The sequence below is a fragment of the Amblyomma americanum genome, chromosome 7 (assembly GCF_052857255.1).
Source record: "Amblyomma americanum isolate KBUSLIRL-KWMA chromosome 7, ASM5285725v1, whole genome shotgun sequence".
In the NCBI taxonomy this organism is placed as follows: domain Eukaryota; kingdom Metazoa; phylum Arthropoda; class Arachnida; order Ixodida; family Ixodidae; genus Amblyomma; species Amblyomma americanum.
This window is the reverse complement of record NC_135503.1, coordinates 142,361,228-142,373,931: the sequence shown is the minus strand read 5'-3', so window position 1 is coordinate 142,373,931 and position 12,704 is coordinate 142,361,228. Positions and strand designations below refer to the sequence as shown.

General features: G+C 48.6%; 1 protein-coding gene across 4 annotated transcripts in view; it reads left to right on the top strand.

Moving 5' to 3' along the window:
• Lkb1 (Lkb1/serine/threonine kinase 11) overlaps positions 1 to 12,498 on the top strand; it is a 46,219-nt gene extending 33,721 nt beyond the window's left edge. For 2 of the 4 annotated variants that reach the window (XM_077629471.1, XM_077629470.1), the window contains exons 7-8: positions 846 to 1,237; positions 12,109 to 12,498. In XM_077629471.1, coding sequence (XP_077485597.1) covers positions 846 to 1,237; positions 12,109 to 12,209 — 493 coding nt within the window. In that variant the 3' untranslated portion in view covers positions 12,210 to 12,498. Of the gene's footprint in view, positions 1 to 845; positions 1,238 to 8,754; positions 8,845 to 8,921; positions 9,003 to 12,108 lie in introns of all 4 variants that reach the window. The other 2 variants (XM_077629469.1, XM_077629468.1) reach the window with 2 other exon arrangements.
• Positions 12,499 to 12,704: the final 206 nt, after the last annotated feature.

The following is a 12,704-nucleotide window of genomic DNA, read 5'->3' as shown; positions in this document are numbered from 1 at the left end:
CCTTTTGTGTTCTAAGTTCTCCACGATGTTCTGTGGCTTCGAAGAGGGCTGCACTGTGACATGGCCAAGCACAGTAATTAGACCCATATGGCACCCAGGTCCTCCCTGGGAGGTCCATTACAGCCGGCCTTTGGAGCTATCTTTGTCAAGTAGACAGAGGGTGCACTGGCAAAGGTATGCTGCGCCTCCAGAGGAGACCCACTGTCGCTCCCGCCATGGCTACGCTGGACAAGAGAGTACGCTTTACGATCTACTTAGGCTGGAGGGGATCCCGGGCATAACAGTATGTGTGATGGCTTACACCGCTCCTTATATTCTTGTCGTGACATCACTATGTCATTTTCACGCCAATGTTAGGGGGTAATCGTTCCCCGCCTCCCCCCCCTTTTTGTGGAGTCCCTGGAACTATGCAATTAGGCTGATTTTCGGAGATGATGCCTGTCAGTCATCCTCGTGCCTGCTGTTGCGTGCATGTCATAGATGTGCAGGCTACACTGCACAGTGCAATTCAGGTTTTAGGAGGATTATTTCGGTGGTCATTTACCATGCTGCCATGACCCCAACACAGCCTTGCTTTGGTAGTCTGCCCAGTGCGAGACCCACATTGTCCAAATTAGCGAGTGCCCGTCGCCACAGATTCACATGAGCATTGGTCGAGACCACACTGATGGTGTGGATTACATTCTGATTTCCAAATTAAGTTTTTACTGTGTTTACTTTAGTGTTCGAAGTGCGCTAACCAATAAATGCCAGGAGACCTTGTAGACCTTGTCACAGCCTACGTGGAAAGGGTATTTCTGGTCGCATACACAGCTAGCTGTCATCTCTTCTTCCTTGTGGCACAGCTTCAACATCACGACGGGCAAGTACCCGTTCGAGGGGGACAACATCTACCGGCTGTTCGAGAGCATCGGCCGGGGCCACTTTGAGCTGCCAGAGGACGTGGAGCCAGCGCTGGGCAACCTGCTGTGCGGCATGCTGCACAAGGACCCACAGTCACGGCTCAGCCTGCAGCTGGTGCGCCGCCACGACTGGGTGCGGCGCAAGCCACCACGGCTGCTTGAGTACGTGGCGATCCCTGAGCGGAGCAACGGTAACCCGCTGCGCTCTATGACGGTGATCCCGTACCTGCCGCTGCTGCACGACCGGCCGCCAGGCGCCGCCCAGGGTGGCAGCCGTACCGAGGACGAGGATGACGACGACTCCCAGGAGTACTACACCGAGCACGACCTCCAGGGTATGATGTCCCTGTCCGAGTTGTGTTCCGTGCAGTGAAGAGAGGGCGTGCAAGCAATTGCCGATTTCTTGCAGCACTATGGGAGCTACAGGCCCCAATCTTTCAGGAGTCTCAAACGTCATCCGCTTGTCGATCTCTGCAAGTGCTTCATTGTTTTCAGAAATGCTGCGAGTGGGAATGGAGACCAAAAAGTGTGTGCAAATCATAGACACCCAAACAACAGTAACATGCAAGTTTTCTCCTTGCTATACAGACAAATTTAATGCCCTTAAGTGCTTGCTACCTTAAGTTTTAATGGCATTCAGCAGGTGCCACATGCGCCAATTTGGTGTCATTAGCTTTACTGGCATTTGCAACTTACTGCCAGTGGTTACTCAGTGGTTATGGCGCTCGGCTGCTGACTCGAAAGATACGGGTTTAATCCCAGCTGCAGCGTTCGAATTTCGATGAAGACGAAATTCTAGAGGCTCGTGTATTGTGCAGTGTCAATGAACGTTAAAGAACCTCAGGTGGTCGAAATATCCGGAGCCCTTCACTACGGCGTCCCTCATAGCGTGAGTCATTTTGGGACGATAAGCCCCCATAAGCTAAACTAAACAACTTACTGAGTTCTCCACAGCTCATTAGTCAGAGAAATGGCTACTTTCATCCCCATTCTACACACAGAAAATCATGTAACTTTGCTAGTAGCAACTCCTATCAGGTAGCAAATGGCTTATTCATAACTTTCATTCAATAAGGCATCTGTACTGCATTTTTACTGCAAATGGCACCATTTTTACCAGCAGTTCTGAGAGATACTTTTGGCTTATGGGCTGACACACGATCTTATGGCAACTGTCTGGACTTGTTAACCAAGAACGGCAGCATTTTCTCCAAAAAATTTCTGTATTACATTTGGACAACATTGACAGCATTTTATGCTCATGTGCACTGTATTTTTTTACTGTCTTGCAGGCGTTACCGTCCTTGTGACGAACATATAATGATATTAGATATTGACGCGTAGCGCCAAATTTAAAAATAATGGCATCAACAAACCGAAGGCATGAAGCATTTACACACAGTCGTTTACTGTGCTTGTGTGGTATAACAGGAGCATTTACCATGGTCGGAAACTATTCGGTGTGGAAACTGGAATAGTGTAATTGTATTTGTCAGTAAACATTGACGTTTTAATGCAGGTGTGAATTCTGTGTCCTGCATCCACTCCGTAAGGTGTATGCCTTCCACATTTGAAATCTGTCAGACCATTTTAGAAAAACTGGGGGTGTGGCACCATCTAGGTTGTAAGCTGCAAACTGCACATAGTAGCACCAAAAATGTTGCTGCCAGCTCCGCCGCGCATGCAACATTTGACTAATAACAATAATAATTGGTTTTTCGGGAAAGGAAATGGCGCAGTATCTGTCTCATATGCGGACACCTGGGCCATAAGGGAAGGGATAAAGGAGGAAGTGAAAGAAGAAAGGAAGAAAGAGGCGACGTAGTGGAATAATTTGACCACCTGGGGATCTTTAACATGCACTAACATCGCACAGCACAGGGGCGCCTCTGCGTTTCGCCTCCATAAAAACGCAGCCGCCGCAGTCGGGTTCGAACCCCGGAGCTCCGGATCAGTAGCCGAGCGCCCTAACCACTGAGCCACCGCGACAGGTTGCAACATTTGACTGCAGATGCTGTTTTTGCGAAAGGTCGAACACTATCCCCTCTCTATCCTCCATATCCTCCACAGCACTCATCCTTTTAATTGGAACATGCAAAATTTTGTTCCGATTATGCATAAACATTAATTTGAATGGGGGACCCTGGTCTTAGAAACAAATTATTAATGAATTCACAGTTGTGGAATATTCAAGGAACATGTATTTTCTTTTGCTAATTCTGAATATGCCATATAATTTCATGTAAAACAAGTCCTTGTGCAGTTATGCAGTATGTTATGTAATTTTTTGGAGCAAGCTTTTAAAAAATCTTGCTGCAAGGAACTTGCCTAAATGCATAGCATTACTTTTTCATGACATCAAGGAATGCGATAGGGGTAAAATTATTATCCTGCCTATCATAGAACTTGAGTTATAGGGTTCTCTAGTTCCCACTCAAGAAACAGGGATACAAACTTTTCTTGCCATTTCTGAAGTGGCGACTTCAAAGCTTCGTCAGTCAACTTCTGTGATAGGCAGGTTGATAATTTTACCCTTATTGCATTCTTTGATATCAAGACGAACCAGTGGCATGCATTTCAGCAAGTTATCTACAGAAAACTTAAATTCTCCCTCCAAAAGACTTGCATAACATATTGTATAAGTGCTCAAGGACTTGTTTTGCATGAAATTATCTGACATATTTAGAATCAGCATACAAAAATGCATGCTCTCTGAAGATTGTGTAATTGTGACTTCATTAATAATAATTTTTTTTCTAAGACCGGGGTACCTCCTTAAACAACACGTGGAATAATACCCTCTGAAGCTAGAGAAATGTCTTGAAAAATTTGTCATTTTCATGAAACATTGTTTGATTTGCAAACATAGTGTAGGCTTATGCCTTAGGAGCGAAGGAACGAGCAGCTGACTCGGATATAGGCAAGAATAGAACAGCCAGCCGTGGCTTCATGTGCCACAGCCCTGCGCCTTCTTCACTTTCTTGCGCGGGCACGCTTTGGCCGTGCTCTAGGCGCAGCCAAAGGAGGGCGGTACAGGCCCCCCCCCCCCCCGCCTAGATTTCAAGTCGAAACCGCACTGAGGGCCAGCAGTGCAGGTGGGGAAGATGGGAGTCGGAGACCACAGACGGGGAACAGCAAATGTAAGGAGGCACTGAGAGGCACTTAATGAAGGTCTTCACGTAGGCCGGCTTGAGGCGATCCATACTGACGTCTCTTCGCAACCATTCTGAAGGAGGGTGGCAGTTTTTAGGGTGTGGTGAAGGACGCGAAATGGTCCGTCGTAAGCCGGGCTGAGCGGTGCTCGGACAGCAACGGGGCACACGGAAACATGGGTGGAAGTGGCAAGATCCGGGTGAACAAAGATGGTGTTGTGGCGGAGAGGGCGAAGCAGAATAGGCCGGAAGTCTTTAACATTGTCGACCAGACGCTACAGGAACTCTTGCGGCTGGGCAGGTAGCTGCGCTGATGTGAAGAAATCTCCGGGGAGACACAGGGAACTGCCGTACACCATCTCTGCTGCAGAGCACTGGAGGTCGGCGCGGAGAACGGCCCGTAGACGCAGGAGCACCGGGGGTAAAGCATCAACCCAGTGGGTGCAGTTGGGACGGACAGCTTGGGCAGCCTTCAGTAGAATCCTACCAACACCACTATAAATGCCACTTGTGCATGCCTTGACTGCATAATCGAGTGGGAGACTTTTGTATCGACATTAGCGTAAAAACCCGCGCGTAATACAAGGTATTTTTTTTTTCTAAAATTTAGCTTCTCAAATTTCCACCTCGTGTTATATGCGAATCCGAATAATTTTTGGCCAAAATCCACAGTTCCGGTTTCGTTATTATCAAGTGCCATCAAGCTTCTAGCGAGAGGAGGCACTATCTAGCGCTGGCGCAAGTCGTTAGTTTCGCTTTCGAACACGATTTCACTACATTGACCTGACCTCGCGACAGCCACAACGATCGCACCTCGCATAGTGTCAGGACAGCGAAAGCAGGTCTCTCCTGCATTTAAAAGGAGAGTAATCGTAGCTGCCAAAAGCATCGGCACCACATCAGGCACTGCTACATGGTCTGGATGAGGTAGGGAGAGCCTGTAGTTGCTTCTGCCGGACACTCTCCAGCCACGGTGTGCAGTTGGATTGGTGACGCTTGTGCGAGCATTCCTGAGGAGCTCGCTGGTTGTTATTTCAAGAAATGCGGGATATTGAACGCGCCCGACATTACCAAAGATGTGCTTCTTTGGAAAGATATCTCTGACAAGGGCCTCTCAGAAGACAGCACGCTCGACGACGGCGATTACTAAAGCTCCAACTATGGGCACTTCCGAAGTTTGCGTGCCAGTGCGTATGCCGGAATCGGCTTGCTCATGCTCGCAGCTCAGGACGCGAGTGGGCGCAAGCACGGCGCCTCTTAGCTGCTGTTCGAGCTGCACGCGTCTTATACAGCGCGCTTACATACACTTTATAATTAGAGGACGTTTGGCTTCTGCGATTTCCGGAAGGTCTCCAAGCTGACTGCCTTTCCTTACTCAGATTATACGAGGATGAAACCTTTTTTTTTTCTGTTTTTGCTATCCCCAAGTTGCATCTCATATTACATGTGGGCCCATATTATATGCGAGTTTTTACGGTATATTCTACTGCACAAGAATGCCGGCTCTGCATGCTTCATGGCTTTGGCAGTGCTGCAGGGAACTACTGAGATGGAGTGTGGTTGATGGGAAATTATTTAATTAATGGTCATTGTCTTACCAAAGCTTCACTTGGGCTATAGTGGAAGGTATCCGCTCACATGAACCTTTTACTCGATAAGTAAATACACTCCTCGAGTAAAGTGTGTCAAATTTCTGCCCGGGTTAGATCTTTTTTCAAGGCTGCCCTTTCTGCAGTGAGGACCGTCGCAGTGATTGTCAGGACAAGAGCCCCTTACTTCATTACGAGCACGCCATTTGCTCATGCACTGTGCGTCATGCTTTCACTGCGTCTTGTTTCGCTCGCACTGCAAAGTTTCACGCTTGAAGCGGTTTTACTTTAAAATTTCATCCGGATTTCTCGATGCTCTTTGTTCTTATATAAGGGGGCTCGAGGTAAATGAAGTGACAAACTTGGTCGAAATTTTCCAATTCACAAATTTTTTTTCTTTATCCTCAAGTCTTTATCTGTCTTGTGAGGAAAGTTATAGCAAAATATACTGCAAATTATTAACAATTACATTTTTTAAATGTGCGATTGTCGAAAATTGTGAAGGAATAGTGCTTCTGAAGGTCCAGGCACACTACGTATTCTGCAGCTTTCCAGCAACGGCCACTACCATCTTTGTATCGCCATGAAGAGGACAGGTCAGAGCTTCTGGTGGCCATAATGCCACATTTCTCTGAGGAAAAGCAGGAGTAAAACAGGCAGTCAAGAAACAGCAAGAATAGCGCTGCGATCGGGTGCTTGAGTCACTTGGTAGCCAGAAAGCACCTGTACTGGCTGAGGCGCATACGCATCGGCAGCACTCCTCACACCTGCATGTCAAACTGCAGTGGGATGCGTGTGTAGTCCGCTGTGGTCCCTGGAAATTTAAGTCTACCTCAGTGCCATGCTTGGCATCTTCAGCATGTGTCATAGGCAAGAACGCGAAAAAAGATTGCACCTCAAAGAGCTTCTCTTTGTTTTGTTGCTTCTGTGACACTTGTTAGTTCCAGCGCAATACAGTCGAGCCCACATATAACGGCGCCACTTAAGATGAACTTTCGCTTATAACAAACGAGACGTGCGTGACAGTCAAAATTTACATTATTTCAATGGCACAAAATCACATGTATAACGAACGTCATTAAGCCCTGCTGATCAGTTACAGCGAACGGACGGCGTAAACCCGGTGTCGCGACGCGAGATAACCTGCCTCCGACCGGTTTGTGCGCTCGGCGCACGGTATGTTTGCCCGAGCCTCATCCCAGGCGAACTGCCCGCCTCGCTTTGTGCCGCTCTCAAGCGAACTACCGTTTCCCCGCCGATGCGCCTTCCAAGATCGCCCTCCTGCCCCTCCTCGCTCCCTCCTCCTCACTCCCTTGCAAATCCGCGTGTGGCCTCCGCGATCAACCGCCCTGCCGCCGATGACGATCGCGGAGGCCACGCTCCATGAAGCAGGCCTTTCGTGAGAGCCAAGAGGTGGCTGCACTGACGCTCACGGACACTCCTCGTCGGTCTCTTCGCTAGCGCTGTGCATCTGTTTGATTGGCTTGATTGCCGCCTGTGCACGTGCGCGTTTCGTTGGCTCATAGAGGGAAAAAAACTCCATGCGTTGGCTTCGTACAAATCTCGGGCCCTGGTTGTAATTCGGGATGGCCCATTTCCATTGTATTCAGTGGTAGAGATGATGAAAGCGGCCTGGGCGGGGGTGATGGCCACTTGCGTGTGGAACTGTTTCCGCAAGGCCGGCTTCGTCGACACAGTGTCTGATGCCGAGCCTGATGCTTCGTAAGATGACCAGCCCGGCGGCGATTTGTGGCAGTGCATCGTCGACTCCGACATGGGAGGTCATGGCATTCGTTGTGATGATTTTATTTCTGTCAATGACGACGCCAACATTGCGGAACCGTGCACGGATGAGGGCATTGGTTCTGAAGTGCGGGACGAGAGTGACGCGAAGGAATCAGATGAGGATGAAACCAGAGCCAGCACCCATAAGCGCACCTGTAGCAGTGGGCTACATAGAGATCCTCAGACAACTTGTCTATGCCAAGGGCCTCGGCGAAGAGCACGCTTCTGCTTTAAATAAACTGGAGACCTCCCTCATCGGATCTGCGCTGAAAAAACAAACGTCCATCACAGACTTTTTCGCAAAGAAAAAAAATCTTGTGTTTTGACAACCAACTGTCTTTAAACCTGTGGTCCACTTACTACTAACTTCGGGATATGTAACAAACGGACGCCGTTTCACGCTTATGTTTGTTATAAACGGGCTCGACTGTAGTTACTGATATGCCCGTAGCCACCACACTGTCGAACTGATCCTTAGCGATGCATGCTGCTCAGTGTAGTTCCAAGTATCTGATAGCGTTTTTGCTACAAATGAAGCAAAATAACCTTTAAAACTGATTTTTCCAGCTTTCCCTTCTGGAGTTACTGGAGTTATCACTCATTACATTAGCATTTTGTAATGAATGACAGGACGATTATGTTTTTTGTGCACGACTACAGAGCCAATGAAGAGCACAATAAGGCTTTAAATTTTTGTGTGCAGATATGTGCAATAGCTTCTTGAAAGTTTTAAAGTGCTCTGCATGGTGGCAATGTACTACTAAAGTTCATGGCATCGAATATCGGCAATTGCAGCAATGTTCTCACTAGGATAAATTATGTGACTGTTGCCATACTTAGGAATAAATGCTGTTTCAACGCCGAAATCTTAAATCCGAGTGATGAGCATTTCCATACAAGGGGATGTGTGGGCCCTGGTAATAAATGAAGCGTCAAGGCTAAGGCTCTGTTTTGCACCTTTTCATGCTCTTGCCTAGCTACCACTGCCGATCACTTTTAAGTGATTACACATCAGTGCTTGTCTCATCATAAAGCACTACATCGAGCGAACAAGTTTCCTTCAGCTTGTGTGGAGAGGCATAAATGTATTTTAAGCTGTACTGGTCCTCTTGGCAGCTTACAGCTACGCCCCAAAAAGAAGGCAGGTGCAGCACAAGGTGCTTGCTGTTTGAACAGAAAGACCCTGACAAATTCTTGCGATGAAGGTCACGATTGCTGTGATTGCACGACAGAAAACTCAGCATACGCTTGTGCAGTGCAGCCTACTAGCCCCACTCATTGGGGAGGCAGACTTGGCCTTGATGATCTGCTTTTGTTCTTTCGCAGCTGCCATTATCCCTGAACCTACCGTTAACGAACAGGCTGTCGAGCTTGAAGACGCGATTGTGTTGGCATCGCACACGAGCACATGTCCATGTAAGCAATATTGGGGAAACGCATGCATGTGCAGTGCTGTGCCGCAAGCCTCAGCTAACCCTCTTGTTTGGCCTCAGACGCAGCGGAGCAAGAGCAAGGACTCGAAGATGATCTCCCGACTGAGCTTACTCCGGGGCAAAACAGCGAGCACTCTGGCGGTACGCTGAAATGGGCACGGGCCCACGTGTGGCAGTGAGAGAGTGTGCCATAACGCTAGCGATGCAACGGCCTTGCATAATCGCGTATTTTGTCAGCTGCCTCTCGCAGCCTTAGCATTTCTTTGATAGCATGCCAAAACTTACACTTCCAGTGCCGTGATTGTCCTTACAACATTGGAGCTGCTGCGAACTTTTGCCAGCAGTTGTAGCAGATGGCGCATAGTTCGTGATGCCGTGGGAGAAGACGCGCCGGATACGCATGAGGAGGGCAGCAGTCCCAGGTTCATAGGACTGATTCTATGGTTTAAGCTTATACAGCATCGAATTTTACGTGCTGTCTTACAGCGAGAGCTGTTACTGCCTCGTTCCCTCGAGATCGCAGCGTCGTACTGACAGCGGCTAAAAGTGCGGTGATAGAAGATCGAGTGGGAGGAGGATAGCAGAGAAGGTGCATCAAGGTAGAGGATGAAAGTGGCAGACACGAGGATTTGAAAAAGCAAGAGTGTGAAAGGAAGATGAACTCATGGGAGAGGCGAGGGCTGATGTGAACGTGAGCACTGCACGACCAGCTCCACCTAGTGCCATGGCCCAACTGAAGTAGAGTGCGTGCCGCGCCTCGTCAGCCGCACCGACTGCATCTGCACATTGCAGCATGCCGTTCTTGTTACAGACACTGCCGATGCAATCAGCGTGATCAGTCATGGTGTTACTTGGCCTGTTGCGATGGTCGTATTAGTTGGCGGGGGTAAACATAAGCAGTCACACGGAGAAAACAGACAGGCATGTCTATAAAAGAACAAACAATAAGCTATGAAGCTGATGCCAGCTGTCCGTCTTTGCCGTTTGATGCGAATAAGCACACAGCAAAAGAAAAAATTTAATGGCGGTTACACCCATGGGCGGTAATGATGTTGATCAGCTCTAGCTTGACCGCGTTTTGCTTTGCAATTGTTGCCCTTGCTTTAAATTCTGCTTCCACGCATGAGTGGGCGATGATTGTGTTTTGGTCTTGCAGTGTCACTAGTGCTTTGTGGTTTCAGGAATAGGTTGGCACGGACTTCAGCATCTTGTCGTCCCACTCAGTGTGCCGAGACCATTCGTCCCACACTTTTGTGTCTCTTGCTTCCTGCACACATGCAGCATTCAGAGCGTGATGCTGCACCTCGGCTGCATCCATGGCTGTCCCGTGATGCAATTCATGTGCCACGTCGCCGCTGTCTGCTTTCTCATAGCTTCTGTGGCTGCTAGTGCACAGCTGCACAGAATGCCATGCCATGCAGTCTTGTGAGGGTGTAACCCTGAGTGGCGTTTCCAGACGTTTGGGCTGTCTCGTTGCAACCAAGCATATGCATCCCGCCCGATGACAATTAAGTTGATGCGAGGTGCATGGCACTGCCTGTGTGTACAGGATGGTCACGTTTTCACAGCCGCTTTTTGGTGACAAACACTACTATGTGTTTTGAGAGAACCTTCATCATATAACTGGTAGCACCATAAGAACTGATGGCCCAGTTACCACACAGTAATTCAAATTTTAGTGGAAATTTATTTATTTTACCCTCAGGTCCAAAGGCATTAATTACAGAAGGGAGCGGGTTACATAGGATAAAGAAACATTGAATACATTACAGTGAATGTTATTAGAACACAAATTCAACTTTCTCCTGAATATAGAAAGTTAGCTAGTGCATTGCGAAAACATAGATTACTATCTTCAATAGCTGCAATATCGAGGGGAAGGCGGTTCCACTCGACGGAAGTCTAGCGCAGTTAAGACTGAAAAAAGCATTGGTATGGCATTTCACGATGCAAACCTTGGGATTTAAATGGGTGTGCATGGTGTGTGGAGACACAACTGACGGCTCTCACTGAAATTCGCACTGCTATCAGTAACCATGGCTGTTTTTTTTTTTTTTTGCTACAAAAAGAAACGCTTTAAACAGCTGTGTGCGTGCCAGCTTGAGCAAAAATTCAATGCTCTGTATGCTTAGGTTTAGGTCCTCAGCACTGCTTCATTGCACCACTACCCTCTACTTCTGGCATAACTCACCAAACCACCTATACAGTAATGCATTTACAGTTCATTGCTTCACTTTCAAGGGATGGCAACCTATTTAATGGTTTGTTAATGAGGTTTGTCTGCTTCGTGCTATGCGGTTTGCCTTTGTGCCAAGTTTATTGACAAATACAATCGCTCTACGCCTTTTGCCGACTTTATTAGAGGATTACATTGAGATATCATTGCTGTTTCGTCACGGTACTTAATACAAACTTGATATGGCTGGGCGCTGGTGTGCATTTTGTAGAGCTGCTTACAAGGCTATGCAGTATCACCGAGGCCACACGTGATGCTGCGCCAGGGCTAGATTTCGTTGACGTAAACAGCACACAGAAGGACAGGACCAGGAAGACAAGATGAGCGCAGTTCTGTCTTTGCGTGTACCGTTTACTTGGTAATACCAAGCCCGAGCTTCTGAACCAGATTATCCTCACTCCACCTGTAAACAGTGTAACGTACCTTGCCTGTCTTCGAGGTCACTGTTTGCAAAAGGCTGACGACGAACAGGGCTTTCATGTTGTCATCGTGGCGACAGGCCAGTGAGCTGCCTTACAGCATGGACACAGAGATCAGGCACGTCTGGGTGTTTGCGCAAGCTGGTCCGTCTTGCGCGCAAATGTGACTCCATTGATACCTTCGGCGCGTTTTGACACCGGGGAGTACCTTCTCGATACAACTGGTTTATGAGCTGGTTCGATTCCCTGCTATCGTGTTTCTTTTCAGTTCTTCCACGGATTACGCAGTTGTGTTTTTTGGGAACAGCTTACTACATCGAACTAAACAAAGAACACTGAGTAGCTCCTAGATCTCGGTAATCCTCTGTTCGCCCACATTTTGCAAAGATGCGACAGGTCTGCACGCTGCACGGCATCCTGGCTGGCGGCCTTGCTGAAAGCGCGTGCGAACTGCTCCATCACTGCGGAGCTAGTATACTAGCCTTTTGTGTCAGTTGTTGCAGCAGGAAGCAGTTTTCCAGTGCGTGCAATGTCGCACGTATACGAATGGTTTTTCCAGCAATAATTTTGTCGCCCGTGTCTTTCCTCGCAGAGCTGCGGCAGCGCACTGACGAGAGCTGCGGAGCCGGGACGCATCCTCGGCGAGGTTTCCTGAGCCGTTCGCGTGTCTTCAGCGGCTGCCAGCCGTCCTGAGCCCAGTCTCCCTCCCACCGCCACGTGTACGGATGTCCGTCCCGCCCAGTGTTCTTCCCACGCCTCCCGCGTTGCCGGACAAGCAACGTCGGCCCCGAGCTGAGGCGTTCAAACCTGCAGCTCACCTTCCTCCCTCGCGTGCCACTGTTACAAAAGACTCCGCGGGGTTTGTTCTCCATCCTGTGCCGACTAGTCTCCTTCAGAGGGCAGCAGCCGGACTGCAATGGGACCTGAGTAGCGAAGTGCTGAGAGTTGTCCATTAAAAGAAATGACTCTTCCCTTTTCCCATCCTAGTGGTCGTTGTGTTTTACTTTGGGACTGGACCTTTTTTCTCAGTGGTGCACACCTCAAGCGGCCGCCAGGTAAACTCCGGCTATGCTCCCTAGCATCTTTTCTACGAAAGTTCCTTTACAACGGCACAGTGCGCTCACTTTTGGACAATACCTAAGAACAGTACTGGCTTCCTCTAGCCAGAGCGGATTGGCGTTATTGCGC